The sequence below is a fragment of the Talpa occidentalis genome, unplaced genomic scaffold (genome assembly GCF_014898055.3).
Source record: "Talpa occidentalis isolate TD23 unplaced genomic scaffold, MPIMG_talOcc4v2.1 talOcc4.8, whole genome shotgun sequence".
Taxonomy (NCBI): Eukaryota; Metazoa; Chordata; class Mammalia; order Eulipotyphla; family Talpidae; genus Talpa; species Talpa occidentalis.
This window is the reverse complement of record NW_023605194.1, coordinates 415,457-430,452: the sequence shown is the minus strand read 5'-3', so window position 1 is coordinate 430,452 and position 14,996 is coordinate 415,457. Positions and strand designations below refer to the sequence as shown.

At 71.7% G+C, this 14,996-nt stretch overlaps 1 protein-coding gene across 1 annotated transcript in view; it reads right to left on the bottom strand.

The window, feature by feature from the left end:
• Positions 1 to 1,384: 1,384 nt before the first annotated feature.
• Positions 1,385 to 14,996, bottom strand: part of CFAP46 (cilia and flagella associated protein 46) — a 38,201-nt gene continuing 24,589 nt past the window's right edge. The window contains 23 exon segments of the mRNA XM_054690196.1: positions 1,385 to 1,456; positions 1,706 to 1,799; positions 2,458 to 2,538; positions 2,836 to 2,972; positions 3,391 to 3,472; positions 4,290 to 4,402; positions 5,101 to 5,203; positions 5,463 to 5,498; positions 5,567 to 5,627; positions 5,695 to 5,765; positions 8,570 to 8,731; positions 8,944 to 9,023; positions 9,391 to 9,518; positions 9,993 to 10,123; positions 10,491 to 10,567; positions 10,786 to 10,883; positions 11,322 to 11,492; positions 11,625 to 11,804; positions 11,884 to 11,958; positions 11,961 to 11,975; positions 12,625 to 12,813; positions 12,901 to 13,083; positions 14,398 to 14,536. Coding sequence (XP_054546171.1) covers positions 1,432 to 1,456; positions 1,706 to 1,799; positions 2,458 to 2,538; positions 2,836 to 2,972; positions 3,391 to 3,472; positions 4,290 to 4,402; positions 5,101 to 5,203; positions 5,463 to 5,498; positions 5,567 to 5,627; positions 5,695 to 5,765; positions 8,570 to 8,731; positions 8,944 to 9,023; positions 9,391 to 9,518; positions 9,993 to 10,123; positions 10,491 to 10,567; positions 10,786 to 10,883; positions 11,322 to 11,492; positions 11,625 to 11,804; positions 11,884 to 11,958; positions 11,961 to 11,975; positions 12,625 to 12,813; positions 12,901 to 13,083; positions 14,398 to 14,536 — 2,431 coding nt within the window. The 3' untranslated portion in view covers positions 1,385 to 1,431.

The following is a 14,996-nucleotide window of genomic DNA, read 5'->3' as shown; positions in this document are numbered from 1 at the left end:
CGCCTGTCCTGGGGTCCCGGCCGTTGCTCCCTGCTCCCCAGGACCCCAGTCTTGCATGTCCGAGGGGCTGCTCGCAGGACCCAGGGCCGGGTCCAGAGGGACCAGGCTCTCACCCCACCCCACCCAGGGCCGGCTAAACCCCAGGGAGACTCGGAGCCAGCTGACCTGTTAGACTCAGGAGCACAGGGCCTGTCCACCCGCCTCTTGGCCTGACCTCCATGGACGCCAGGCTGGCCTGTGCCCTGGGAGGCCCTTCCCTCGTGTGGGGTCTGCCCTTCCCACAGCCACGCTCAGGTCTGGCTGAGCACCCACCTCTGGGGACTTGGCCGGTCCAGTGTGACCACCACTGGGGGCCGGCACTGGAGGGGGGCCCTGCCCTGGCCTGCCCAGGCCCTGGGGGCGGGGAGGGAGCGTCTAGACCCGCAGACCCGGCCTCCCGCCTTCAAGTGGGGCTGTGGGCAGGTCTGCACTCCTGCCAGCCCCTGGGGTTGGCCCACCTACACCCACGGGTGCTGGGCGCTGGACCCCACCCATCCATTCGCAGCCCCAGCCCGAGCGGGGGGACAAACAGAGGCCATCTCGAGGGCCCGGCCCGGCCACCCTGGGCCATGGGCAGCCCCATCAAACCCTCAGGTCCTGACGACTTGTGGTGCCCAGAGGACAACTGCGTGCCGAGGGTCAGGTGGGGACAGCCCTCAGTGCCAGCCCGGCCGTCAAAGCTGGGCATGGAGCTGGGACCCCAGCCGCTGCGGCCGTGGAGACACTCTCCGGGGGCAGGGGTGTGTGGCGGCTTCTTGGAGGACAGAGCATCCGGCCCAGTGGCCCCTTCCTGTCCCCGACCCTTACAGGGTCATTTCCCCGCATCCCATCCGAGGCTGATGGAGAAGAGGCCCCTCGCACCCACATGGCCGCGCCCCAGCCCCCATGGCCGAGCCCTGAGCTCCCTGGGCGCGAGCTCACGCCTGCGAGGCCCTGTCTTGGGGGTGAGGCCCCAGCCTGGACACGGGCCCCGCCCGCGGAGCTGAGAAGGCCGGGGAGAGCGGCCCCAAGGAACTGAGAGCTCCCCCCCCACCCCCCACCCCGCCCTCCCCTCTGGCTGAGGCCCTGCGGGCAGGGCTCGCGGCCCTCAGAGTCCAGGGCGACTGGACCACCCGTGGGAGCCAGGTTGGCAGCAGCGAATTCAGAAAGCTCGCTGGAGCCCGACCCGAGGCCCTGGCAGCTCTGCGAAGGTGGGGTGGCCCCCAGGCCCGGAGAGCTGCGGGAGGGGTGCCGGCTGCCCCGGCGCCAGGGGTCGCCCGCCCCCGCGGAGTCAGACGCCACACCGCTCGCTCTGCGCCGGCTGTTTACTGAAGCAAGGAGCCCAGGTTTCCTGAGAACCGGGGCATGAGGGGGGTCCCCGGACACTGCCTTCCCAAACCACCAGCCGCTGTCTCAGCTCCAGGACCGAGGACCCAGCCTGAAAGGCACGGGGGTGGGGGCGGGGGGCGGGATGCTTTGGGGGCCTGGAGGGCTCTGGGGGGGCAAGCCCCACACACCCCGCCCAGCCCCGAGGCACTGCCCGCCCCCAGGGTCCTGCGGGAATGGGTGGCGGGAGGGCGGGCGCAGGAGGCAGGCGCCGCCGGGGTCTGAGGAGGGGCTGGTGGCGCTGGGGGGGCGGGAGGGCGCCCCCTGCCGTCAGCCGACGACCTCGTTGGGCAGCCCGTACAGCACCAGGTTGAGGGCGGCGGGGAGCCGGGCGGAGCTGCCGAGCTGGGGCTGCAGGGGTGCCGCCCGGTCCTTGGAGGTCTGGAGAGTCTCCTCTGGGGAGAGGCGTCAGGGCAGAGACCCCCGAGGGCGGGTCGGGAGGGGAGCAGAGGCAGAGGGGGCCGCTGGAGCTGCGCCCGCTCCCTCCGACCCGGCGCCCGGCAGCCAGGCCGCCGCCAGGGCCCGTCCTGACAAACATCCCGGTCAAGGGCTGGACTCGGCCCGGCTCGTCCCTCCCGCCCAGCGCAGAACCAGGGCCCGAGCCGGCTGCAGCGGGGGGGCCGGAGGGTGGAGGAGGCCAGGTGGGGGGGCTGGGCTGCGCGTCCCGAGCCTGTCCCCGCACCCCCCCAGCCCCCGCACCCCTGTGCTCCATCACCACCCCCGCCCTCCGGCGCCCCTCCGGCCTCCCTCCCTGCCCCTCCCGCTCCTGCCCTTCAACCCCCCCCCCCCCCGCTCTCCGCCCCCCCCCCCCCCCGCCCTGGGCACCGCCCCGGCCCTGGGCACCGGTGTTTGCTGTGCCCCTTCTTCGGAGATTCGCTACTTTAAGCACCCCCACCCCGCCCAGCTCTTGGGCAGGGCAGACACCCCTCTAGCTCAGCCCGTCGGGCCCTGCGCCCAGCTTCCCAGGCGGACATCGCTGCCCTGGGGGTAGGCGGCGCCCTGCCCCAAGGGCCCCCCAGTTCAGCCTGGGCTGAAGCCTGGGTCTCCCCTCACCTTTTTGGGCCACATCGCCAGCTCCCAGGGTCTGCAGGAGGCGGACGGCTTTCCCGATGGGCCTGCCTGCGGCCAGCAGGCCTGGGGAAGGAGCGAGCAGGGTCAGAGGGCTGAAGGGGGTGGAAGGATGGGGGGGTGTGCACGGGGGCGGTGCGCAGGCGGGTGGGTGGGGGCCGTGGGCGGGGTGGGGGTGGAGAGTGGGGGGGCCGCAGGCAGGGTGCAGGGTGGAGAGTGGGGGGCCCTTGGGTGGGGTGGGGGCGCGGGCGGGGTGGGGGGTGGAGGGTGGGGGGGCACACAGGTTGGGTGGGGGGCAGGGGCGGGGTGCAAGGTGGAGAGTGGGGGGCCCTTGGGCGGGGTGGGGGCGCGGGCGGGGCTCACTCTCCCACAGGAGGGTGGCGCGCAGAGCGTTGTGCTGCAGGAGTGTGGGCCACTGGTTCCCCACGATGCTGCGGACCCCGACCAGGCTGAGGAGGATGGCCGCCTCCATGGGCTCCTCCAAGGACAGCTGGACGGCGCTGGGGACCGAGCAGGGCCGTGGGCCTGGTGCCTGGACCCCTGGTCCTCGCGGCTTCGAGGGCCGAGGGCCGGGTGCAGCAGGGTCGGCCGCACCCACAGGCGGCGCCTTGCAGAGGCTGCCGGTGGCAGGAGTGCGCCTGGCTCGGAGGCCCCCGCCGCAGGGGAAGCTGTGGGAGCGCCCGGGGTCTGGTCCGTGTCCCCGGCCAGTCCTAGCCGGTCTGGGTCACTGCAGGAGCTTCCCCGCTCCTGTCACTAGGGCCTTCCCCACGGAAGGGGCTGGGGCAAGGGCACAGGTCCTGGGCGCCAGCTCCCCTGTGGGGTCCGCCCCCAGGGTGCAGGGACACCCCTGCGTGCACCTATGCCCCCCAGGCCCCCACCCCCCCAGCCAGGCTCCGCCCCCAGCCAGGCTCTGGCTACCTCTTGCTCTCTGAGGACGCCGTGTGCCTCCACATGCTCTGCGGGGACCGGGCGAGGTCCAGCAGGACCATCAGCTGGCACTCTGGGACACAGAGGGCGGCTCAGAGGCCTGTGCAGGGGCTGGCCCTGCCGCGGGCAGGGAGGGCAGGCTGCGAGCGGCGCCCAGGCTTGGCCTGCAGGCGCACAGCACCCCCCGACCTGCGGCAGGGCCCCTTTCCTCCGCTACCGCCACCGGACAGGCGCCCCCGGGGCCTGCCCCAGCGCCCTGCTCAGCAGAGGGCCCGGCTTGCCCAGGGCAGGTGCAGGCACCCGATGGCCAGTCGGCCACCCAGCCTGGTGTGCCCGGCGACAGGCCAGTGTCTGAAGTGTCCTGGGGTGTGCAGCGACCCTTCCCGAGGTGACCTGCCCAAGGCCGTCCCCAGGGCACAGGGGTGACAGGCCGGGGTGGGAGCAGCGGGCCCAGGGGTGGCCATGCAGTGCATGTCTTTGGGGAAGCTCCGGGAAGCCCCTCGGGCCCAGCTTCCAGCTCCCTGAGCGCAGTGTCAGGCCCCACCAGGTGCGCCCACAGCTCTGCGGGGCTCCGTGGGGGCTGGGGGCGCCAGGTGAGCCGCGGGCTCAGGTGCCCTGTCCACCAGTGGGGCACACACCTCTGGGGGGGTGTCTGCAGGAGGTCCCGGGAAAGGGCGGGGGCAGCCAGCCACTCAGCTGCCCTCGGGCCTGGGAATGTGGTCTCTGGGACGTGGAGGAGGGGACTGCTGAGGCCCCCAGTGGCTGCCGGCACCCCAGGGCCCCGCAGGGACCTACCGTCAGAGGAGTCCACCCGTGGCCAGGGCTGCCCACGCCTAACGCGGCCCCAGGCCCCCAACGGCAAAGCTGCAGCCCAGGGTCGTGGCCCTCACCTTGCAGGTTCATGGCCGCCAGCCTCTCCACCCGCAGGTGGGACAGGAAGCTCTCCATCCCGTAGAAGAGGAAGCCTTCGCAGCTGCCCAGGAGCTGCTCCCACTCGGCCTGGCTGCAGGGGGGCCTAGAGCTCAGGGGGCTTCCTGCGGGCCCCAGCCCCGAGTATGGAGGCCCCTGAAATGAAGCCTCTCCAGGGACAACAGCTCTGGAAAGGGCTAGGAGGGCGCTTCCCCGACAGCACTCAGCTCCCGGGCCCCACAGGTGACTGTCCTCTGCCCCCGCCCCCACCCTGCCCCTCCCCAGAGCACCACCCCGGCCCGTGCAGTCTCCGGTCACCTCCCCCCATGCCCTCGGGATGGACAGCGGAGGACGGGGCGCAGGGAGAGGAGCCGGACTGCAGGGAGTGGGTGGGCGGAGCCGGGCCAGCGCTGAGCAGGGAGAGGAGGCAGGTTGGGGGAGGGCCCGGGGGCCACGACCCCGCGCCCAGGCCACCAGGAAGGGGCTCATCGTGAAGTGGGGGCCAGGCGGCATCCCGAGTGCGGGGAGGGCCCAGCAGCCGCAGTGGGCAGGGGCTGAGACGCAGTGGGCCAGGGCAGGAGGCGGCCCAGGAAAGGGGGGGCACAGGCATAGGGACAGAGGGGAGGCGAAAGAGCAGGAGGGGCAGGAGCGGGCCCCAGGCCAGAGTGAGGACCGCAGCCCCTCGGCCCCTGGGCGTGGGCCCCGCCCCGGGTGTCTGCTCCACCATGTCAGCCCCGCCGCGCCCCCACCCCCACCCTCTGCAGAGCTGTCACTTGGGGACCCCAGATGGACCTTGGGAAGTGCTTTTTTCCCAGATGTCCAGTCCACCTCGCAGTGAAGGTGTCTCGGAATTTTTCCAGAATGTTCCGGGTTATGGAGACAGGGGCCAGCATTTCTGCAGGGAGAGTCAGATGGTGACAAAGCCATGGACACGGGGGATCCCCGCCCCTCGGTGTGGCCTCATGAGTCCCCTGCAGCCTTGGGGTGGCAGGCGCCCAGCCTGGGGTCTGCGGGGCCAGGGCTGGGAGTGGACACGGTGGAGAAGCCGTTAGGGAAAAGCCAGCCCAGGAAGGAGCCCGGGCGGGGGGTGGGGCCAGCCTCCTGCGGGGCCCGCCAGGGTGTCCAGGAGGCCCCAGCGGGTGCCCCCCACTCACCCTGGCCCTGGGCTTCCTCGTAGGGGTCCACCACATCTGGGCCTGAGTTAAGGAGACACCGCACCCCAGCGAGCCCTGGGCTGGGCGGGCGAGCCAAAGGATACACTTGAAGCCGTCTGCGTCCACCACAGAGCAGTCCTGCGAGACGACGCGGGGCGCCGTGCCCTGCCACACAGACAGGGGTGAGGGCCTGAGGCCAGAGCCAGCCCCAGCCCCAGGCCAGCTCTCCTACCTTCTTGCTCTTCCTGCTCGAGTTTCTCTTCCTGAGGTCCTTGGCCCGGTTCTCCTTTTTCACGCCCCCTTCTGCAGCAGACAGAGTGGAGGTCGCCTGTGACCACGCGGGGCTGGGCAGGGCCGTGGGCACCCCGGGCGCCATGCGTCGGTCCCCACGCAAGGCTGAGCCCCTCCAGCCCAGTAAGAACCAAGCAGCCGCGTGAGCACGAGATGTTCGTTTTTGTGGCTGTGAAATGGCGGCCACTTCCCAAGGGAAAAGGCCACTTCCCAAGGCCAGGCAGTGGCGGGAGGCCCCCACCCACCAGCTGACCATTCACATACCAGACTGGGCAGCCCCGCGTGTCCCCCACAGCCCAGCCCGGGGCCTCCACTGCCTCCTGCACCACCTTCCTCCTGCGCACCGGGCTGGGCCTGAGGCAGGGCACACGGAGGCCCGAGCACGGCCCCTGCTGATCCCGGCCGGCGAGGCGCCACGTGGGCGTGGACAGAGGCTGCCCAGCGGCCGGAGACTGCGAGGCTGTTCCCTGTAGTTTGCGCCCTGGGTCATTTCTTAAGGGCACTCTGGGCCACAGAGGGCCGTGTCCTTCCTTGTGCGGTTGCCCCGCCCCCCTGTCCCTGGACCCACGCGGGCTGTTTCTTGAGAGCCCAGTAACATCCAACAGGAAAGGGGGGTCAGGGAAGCCGCCACGCGCCCAGGGCCCCTCCGGCCCTCCGCCCCGCTCCCCACGGCGCTCCCAGGCCCGGAGGCGCCTTCCCCTCAGCAGCTGAGCGCGGGATGGAGGGACATTTGCCCAGGACGTTTCTCTTCTCCTGGTGCCGGTGCAGCTTCGAGGCGCGTGCCTCGGCCCGATGTTCCTGCCACGTCAGTTTTTGGGCTGGTTCTCCCGGGAACGTGTCTGTCTCGGCTCCCCCCAATGACAGCGCCGTCCCCGCTGCTGCTCCGGCCCGGGCTCCCTCATGATTCACCTGCCGTCTGGGGTTTTCCGCTGCTCTTGCTCAAACTCGCTTATTACCTGCTGGCGTCACAGTTTCCCAGATGCCCTCCGCTCCGGCTCACGTGCGGCTGCCGCCTCCCTTCTGCGTCAGTGCGCGCGGCTGAGGACCCCGCGGGCCGGCAGCCGTCTCCTGGCGCGTGGCCCCAGCCAGCGGTGCCTCCGGGCACGGCCTTGCCGCCGTCCACTGCAGCCGCCAGCCCAGGCCGCCTGCCCTCCCAGGGGGCGTCCGCCTCTCGGCCCTGCAGCGGCCGCGCCCCTGCTCCATGCCCCGGCTCCGTGCCCCGGCTCCGTGCCCCGGCTCCGTGCCCCCAGGGCCCAGCCGGCCTGTCACCAATTTTGCTTTAGAGGACAACGGCCCACCCCCGCGGCCCCCCGGCCCCCGCAGGCTGCCCGGCACCCACACGCAGCCGCCCCGCGAGGACTTTGCCCTTCTGTTTCTGAGTTTCTGTCACTCTTGGAAGCTGGCTGCAGAACGTCCACGTGACCGTCTCCCCTTGGACGAGCAAGGACGCTGCGCTGTCCTCGTGGGGTCTGGTCGCCCCGATTCGTGCCTTTCCGCTCGGCTGCTTCCCAGGTCTCTGCCACGTTGTCGGGGGCAGGCCACAGCCTCGGCCGGGTTTCCTAGCTCTCATGGGCGGGGGGGGTGTCTCGTGAGCCGCCTGGATTCGTGGGGTTACAGCCTTGGTCACATTTGGGCGGGGGGAGGCGAGTTCTGCTTCAGCTGTCCCCCGCCCCAGACCGGAGTGGCCAGGGGCCAGCGCCTGGACTCGCCCACTGCTCCTGGGCCGTCCCGGTCCTCAGCAGCCACTTCTCCAAGTTCCGATGCTTCTGCCGGATCTGACCCGGGGCTTCCCCGGAGCCCCGCCCCAGACAGGCTTCCTCGTCAGCCCGCGCTCACTCTCGGCCCCCTGGACCTTGCACCCCTGCTGGGCGCCCCCAGGGACGTGGCGGTCACGGCGGGTGGCACCCATGGCCGTGGCGTCTGTCTCCGTCGCTGCTGCGTTTCCCCCAGCCCAGCTCCCTGCCGTGTGGCCGCCTGGCGGCCGTGACCGCGGGTCTGGCGTTCTGGATTCCCCAGCTGGCCCCGGTGGTCTCCATCCCTAACGTCTTCTCTGCTCTGGGCAGCAGCTCCGGGCCGGAGTAGCTGCTCCTTCCGAGGCTGGTCAGTTTCGGTGGTGCGGCCAGCACCGCGCCCAGCGCCATGCCCCGGCCGAGCCCTCTGCTCGCTGTGAGTCACCCTCTTCCCTTCTGGCAGGGGTGGGGCCGCTCCCGCCCTGACCGCGCCAAGGCCCATGCCCTGGGCCGTGTGGGGGTCAGGCCCCCTGTGGCCGGACTCCTCACACGTCTGCCTGGACAGCGCTCACTGGACCTGGGGCCTCAGGTGCTCTCTGTCAGGTATCTGTCCTGCAAACGCTGGACGCTAGGTCCCCACCCTCAGCTCCAGCACCTCAGCTCGGTGGACGCTGGTCTCTGCCCAGTCCCGCCCTGCTGTGCTGCAGACCCTCCAGGCAGAAGACGGCCTCCCAGGCGCCTCCTGCTGTGGGGACCTGGCTCCCCGGAACTCGCCGCTCCCTGTGTCCCTGAAGGGCGCCCGCAGTCCTTGCTGCCTCATCCTGGACGGAAGCCACATCCAGGCTCCGCAGCGTCCGCTTGCTGTGTAGTGGCACGGGGCGCGTCCGGGGACATCCGGAGGGCACCCGAGGACGGCGGGGCCGGGGCCCAGCGCACCCTGCCCCTCCCGCTGCTTCCCACCAGCTGCAGGGCCAGCCCCGCGGCCTCGGCTGCAATTCCCGGAGTGAGGGGTCCATGGGGGCGGGGGGTCTGGCGACGGTGACCGGCATGGACGCCCTTCTCCCGAGAGCGGTCCCAGGCCCCTACCTGGCTCCTCCCGGCGGAGGCGGCTGCACAGCATCTGGAGGGAGAAGTCCCGCGCCACGGAGGAGACCCCGGCCTCCCTCAACAAGGACAGGCCCTCGAGCGGCAGCTCCAGAAGGCGCCGGTCGGCCACCAGGATGACGCTGTCCGCGGCTTCGGGCGGAGCTGCAGGCAGGACGCGGGCCTCAGACAGTGGCTGCGTGGCCCAGGCCTCAGCTGCAGGGGCTGGGACACGCCAGGGCTCCGGACGAGTCGCCGCTTGGGCCCTGCCCAGCCCAGGTGACCGGACAGTGGCCTCTGGTTCTCTTCCCGGCATGACTTGGGGCGCGTGGCCTGCTATGGGGGAGCCCCGCGGAGGCGGCAGCTCCGCCACTCACCCTGGGACAGGGACGGCTTCCTCTCCTTGTCCTTGCCCTTGGGCTTCCCGACGTCCACCGCCGCCGCGGGAGCCTGCACCCTGGGAGCAGACGCGGCCGCCGCTGACTGGCCCTCCTGGGCTGCACCTGGACATGCCTGGCCTGCGCCCCCATCCAGCCCGCACCCCATCCAGCCCACACCCCGTCCAGCCTGCACCCCGTCCAGCCTGCACCCCCTGCATGGTGGGGTCCGTGGCACCTGGACACGCCTGGCCTGCGCCCCCATCCAGCCCGCACCCCATCCAGCCCACACCCCGTCCAGCCCACACCCCGTCCAGCCTGCACCCCGTCCAGCCTGCACCCCCTGCATGGTGGGGTCCGTGGCACCTGGACACGCCTGGCCTGCGCCCCCATCCAGCCCGCACCCCCGTCCAGCCCGCGCCCCCTGCACGGAGGGCTCCGGGGCACCTGGCCTCGGCACAGCTGAGCAGCGGGAGCAGCGGCGACAGGTAGTCCTCCAGAGCCTGCAGCAGCCCCCGGAGCGCCCGCGCGCTGGGCCCCTCTCCGGGCTCCGGCGTCTCCTCCTCGTCAGCAGCCTGGGTCAGAGTGTCCAGGGCCGGGGTCCCTCCCAGCTCAGAGCGGGGGGACGCCCGCGCAGCCAGGCCCTCCCGCAGAGGACCTAGCGCGCCCCTGCACAGGCAGCCCGGAGGAGGGGGAGGCGGGAGGGGGTTGCTGGGGCTGAAGCCCACCCCCAGCCTGGCCCCGCCCCGTTGCCTGGTGCTGGGGACCCCAGACCCCCACGGACAGGCCCCCAGGACCCTGCCTGCCCTGAGAAGCCTCTGGCTCCCAGCGCCAGCGAGCGGCAGCCAGCTTGTGAGCTTGCCAAGGACTCAGAGGGGCCGACTGGGCCTCGCGGGGAGGCGGTGGCGGGGCGGGGGGGCTGCGGGGGTGGGGGGGCCGGGAGGAGGGAGGGAGGGCGCAGCTGGGCTGGGCAGGGCAGGGGGGCTTGCTGGGGGAGCCTCCTGGGGGCAAGGGGCGGGCGGGGCAGGGCGGGGCGGGGCCGCGCTCACCGAGCTTGGGCCCGGGGCCATGCCCTCCCCGTACACTTCGGCCTCTGTCCGCTCCCGGAACTGCTGGGCGCCGGCCAACAGGGAGGAGAAGGCCTCCGGGCTCACGGCCACCCGGGCCACCTTGCAGAGGCCTGCGACATGGGCGCAGAGCTGGCCCCGGCCCACGCTGCGTGGCTGAGGGGCAGCGGAGCGGGCGGCGGGGCTGGGCCGGCCCACGCCAGGAGGACAGCCCCTCAGGCAGGGACGGCCCTCGGAGGCGGGTCCCGGAAGAGGAACAAGCAGGAGAGAAAGCATGGAAATAGCCTGCGGGGCCCCAGGACACGGCACCAGGTTGCCTCCCGGTTCTGGAACATTCGAATGTGAGCCGGCAAGGGAGACTAGTGCCTGGGCTGCAGGCCGGAGGGCCAGGCTGGAGGGGGGCCGGGCTGCCAGCTGCGGACCCTGGCGTCCAGCAGGCCTGGGACGGCCTGTCGCCTCCGGGCCGTGGGGAGAGCTCACCTCCCACGGGCACCAGCTTCCCCTTGGCTGCCGGGACCAGCTTGGGGCGCTCGTAGACAGCTCCGTACAGGTGGGTCCTGGTGGCGGGTGAGGGGTGTCAGAGACCGCCGCAGGGGTCGGGCCCACCCGCATACCCCCACAGCTGCCCACTACGAGCCGCCCGCCTCGTCCCCAGCCTTCCCCAGAGGACACGCCACACCCCCCACCTCAGGATCCCTCAACTCCCAGGAGCCCAGCCGGCCCGGCATCCTCCCCGGGGGTCGGCAGGGGCGATGCCCCATGGCCCAGCCCTCACCAGTCGGGCGCGTGGTGCAGGAAGAGGACCCGGAAGGAGAGAGGAATGTCGCTCAGGAGGTTAAGGTGCTGCTCGGTGACGGCCAGGCTCTGCCAGGCCTGCGGGAGGGTGCAGGGCTCAGGGCTGGTCAGGCTGCCCCCGGTGGGTAGCCCGGCCACTAGGTGGGGGGAGGGCAGCGCAGAAGGGCTCCCCCTCCCACGGCGCCCAGGACGGGCCCTCAAGGAGAGCACCAGGCCCCAGCAGGGGGAAAGAGGAGGTTCCAGCAGAGAAGCGTGGGTGCCGGGGCCTTCAGGGCCTGGGCCTGCCCTCACCATTCCTGACCATTCCCCAGAGCTTGCTCCAAACGCTGCCTTCACACCTGCCGGTCCCACACTGGGAGCTGCTGCCGCTGCAGGGCGCTGCTGAGGCCCCGTTCCCACCCCTGGCCTGGCCCGGCCCTTGCCCCAGGCCCCACCCCGCCTTCCCGCAGTCCCCAGGGTACTCTGCCCACAGGGCCTGGACGCAGCCGGGCATGGTGCTCAGGCACAGGTGCTCACCTTGGCCGTGGCAGCCAGCCTCTGCTGCACGCTGGCCAGCAGCCGGGTGCCCGTGCGCCCCTGGCACAGCAGCCTGTGCTCCAGCTGCAGCAGTGCAGCCAGCTGAGAGCTGCTGGTGTCCGCTGTGGCTCTGAGCAGGACGTCCCGCATAGCGCCCGCCGCCTCGCAGCTCTGCAACAGATGGCCCAGCGCCCACAGGTGTCCTCACCGGCTCACAGCCGTGAGAACTCGAGAGTGGGGTCCGAGGGGCAGGGTTCAGGGGGCCCTTGGGCTGCGCTGACCCCAGCTGGCGGGCAGCCATACCTGGGACAGTGCCAGGAACTGGCAGGTGGCCACCGGGTCCAGGGAGCCCACACACTCCACCAATTCCAGGCTGGCGGCCGCCGCCACGGCCAGCGCACCGCTACCCAGGGCTGCCTGCAGGCCCTGCAGCAGCACCTCGGACGCCTGGGCCAGGTACCGCTGGGCCAGCGCCATCCTCCTCTGCAGGGGAGGGCGACTCAGGTGGGCAGGCAGCCCTGTGCCCAGGGGCGGGGGCAGGGCAGGGGAGGGCGGGCAGTACCTTCAGGTCCCAGCCCCTCCTGCCCTGCTCCTCGGGTGTGTGGGGCGGGTGCCGAGCCGCTGCTGTGCTCCTCCCGGGATACCTGCAGACACCTGCCGCTGCTCAGCAGGCCCTGCGGGGCGGGCACCCCGCAGCTGCTCGGGCAACACCCACCCCTGGGCTTCAGGCTGTGGCAGCGAGAGGATGTGCACCCTGGGGCCGGCAAGGCCAGGTGCCCTGCAGGGCAGCAGGCCCAGCGGGACTGGGTGGAGGCTGCTGGCCCACAGGTGCCCAGAGCTCAGCCCCAGGAGGGAGCGGGTCTGGGGGGAGACTGGCTTCACGCAGGGGCAGGTGCCTCTCAGGTGGAGGGAGGGGCATCACAATGTTTAGGGGTGTTTAGCCTCCATGACTGGTGTACCCCGGGGGGTCCATAGCACTCCCTGGGGCTGTGTGGTGAGTGGAGGATGGGAGGGTGGGCCAAGCTGCACCCCCAGACTCCCAGGGACTCCCCAGGAGCAGTGGCAGGGAGGCTGGGTGGGACAGCCCCATGCCAAGCCCTGCCAGACCCCACACTTGGGGCCAGGCCTCCCTTCCAGCCTTTGGCCCCCAGCGGTGCTAGCAGCGCTGGCCTGGGCGCACCCAGCCTCCGGCCCCCTTGCCAGTCACGGCACCAGCCAGCCCGGCCTCCAGGCCCCGCTCTCAGGCTGCCGCCTGGTAGCTGACAGGCCAGGCCTGGCTCCCAGCCGTGGCGCGGACACACACCAGGAGGCGCTCCTCCCAGCAGAAGGCGGAGGGCAGGGGGTCGGCCTCCTGGGCCAGCAGGTGCAGGGCCCTCCCGGCCAGGCCCAGCCGCTGGGCCTGCATCTCGGGGCAGCCGGCACACAGGGGCTGCAGGCTCTCCAGCTGTGCCAGCGCTGTGTGGGCCAGGGTCCGCTTCAGCGTGAGCCACCTCTGAGGGCACAGATGGGTTAACCCCGCTGGATAGCCTGCCCTGCCCTGCCCTGCCCTGCCCTGCCCACGGCAGCCGAGTCCGCTTACCAGGCCGACCGGGGTGTCCTCCCTCATGCTCTGCAGGTAGCCGATCAGCAGATTGTCCAGAGAGCTCTGCTGCAGCTGCTGCTGCTGGTCCTCCTGCCAGGCCATCTGCAGCGTGTCCAGGCTGCTCTCGGCCAGGCGCAGCTTGAGGCCGGCCAGCTTCCTCATCAGGGGCGTGCTCACGCTCTGCAACGGCGCGGGCGGGGGTGGCGGGGGTGAGGATGCATGTGCATCCGCAGGGCCTGGCCCTGGCGTCCAGCCCTCGCGGTCAGCAGCATCCCCCGTGTTTCTCAGGCACGTTCTGTGGCCCTCGTGGCCGTTTCCACCTTTTCTCGGATCATTTCGTTAGTTTCTGCTGCTGTGAGGGCGCGCTCTCAATTTTTAACGCCTGGACGATTGTTCCTTGTGTGTAGGAACACGCGGCTCACGTCCGGGGCCCCAGTACGGGCATCCTTTGGCCTTTCCCAGGTGGCCACGTCATCTGTGACGCAGCTTGGCCCCTCGCATCCCAACCCGGACAGGCCTGGCCTCCTCCTGCCTCTGCGGGTGGCGGACTGGAGCGCGGCTGAGAAGCGGGCGGGGAGCGCACGCCCTGGCCTCCTCGGGGCCTGGGGCCTCTGAGCCGGCGTCCGGCGGCCTCCAAGACAAGGTATCCCACGGGGGCGCATCCTCCCAGGGACGGCGCCCAGATGCCCATTTCTAGCAGGAGCAGCAGCGGGAGCCGCCACGCGCTTGTCCTGCCCTGACTGAGGCGGCCGCCTGGCCTTTATTTTTTAAGAAAAACTGGTGGCCGCAGAGACAGACTTGATGGCCGCGGACTCCAGGGTGGTGTCGCTGCGCCCGCCTCCCTGCACCAGGGCTGGCTGCCAGAGCCACCTGCGCCCACTCTCCAGAGGCGTGGTATCGGCCTGCTGCCGCCCCCAGCTGCCCCCCGCCTCGTGCTCCGTGCCCCCCATCCCTCATCTCCCTCTGAGTAGCAGGCGTGTCTGCCCGGATGCAGCTGCCCCTGGGCTGACCGCTGGACGTGCGGCCCGAGCAACCGCGTATGCTCGGCTGACCCTGTCTTCAGCGGGTGACCCCACCCACCAGGCGGCACGTGGGCTCACTGCCCTGGCGACCCGCAGGCCCAGTCTCCTGCCTCGGGGGGCCGTACCGGCCCAGAGGAGCCCCTTCCCGGCTTCCGGGAGACGATCTAGCCCCAGCTCCCAGGCCCGGGCAGTGTGCACCGCCGCAGGGACACTCAACAGCTCAGGTCCTCATTCTTTCACGTGTTTTTCTTTCTCTCCAGCCACCGTGGCTGCGTCCAAGCCCTCAGGACCTCGGGGCTCCCCTCTGCGGGGCTGGGCCTGCAGGCCTCCCCGAGCACCTGGGTCCTAAGGGGATCCTGCTGCTCCCGGAACCCCCACCCTCCGCCCAGGGCTCTGCCACGCGGCCACCTTGCCGGGTGCCTCGGTGTCTGGCGGACCCTCGGCGCGGTGGGCGGGTGGGCAGGCAGCTCACCTCCTGGGACGAGGGCAGCAGGCCCCGCAGGCCGTGCAGCCGCTCCTCCTCCTCGGCCACGGCCCCCTGGGCCAGGGCGTGAGCGTCCAGGTAGAGGACCGCCTGCTGCTCCTTGTCCTTCTCGCCCCGGGCGCACAGCCTGCCAACGGCAGGGCGGGCTCGGCTCGTGCCTCCGCCAGGCCGGCCCCCCACCGCAGCCCCCACCCCACCCCACCCCACCCCACCACCCCCTGCACATTTCACTGGAGCCATACACGGCCCCTCCCCAGGCACAGGCGCCTCCAACGCCCTGTCAGCAGAAACAAGAACGTGCAGCCAGCACAGCGCCAGCGCCTCTCGGACAGCAGATGCCCGTCCGGCCTGCTGTGCTGGACTCCGCTTCTCCTGGGCGCCCCTCTCCGTGGGGACCCCCTGCCTGGGTGCTGATGGTCAGGGTGCAGGAATCCTGCAGGGGTCTCTAGAGCCTGGTACCCCAGCCTTCCCTGTCCCTGGCCTAGGGGCAGCTGCGGGCCTGAGCAGGTGGGCAGTGAGGGGTAGGCAGTGAGGTTCTGTTGGCACCAGGTGTGGGCGTCCGCTGCCCACAGGCCAGTCGTGGGGGC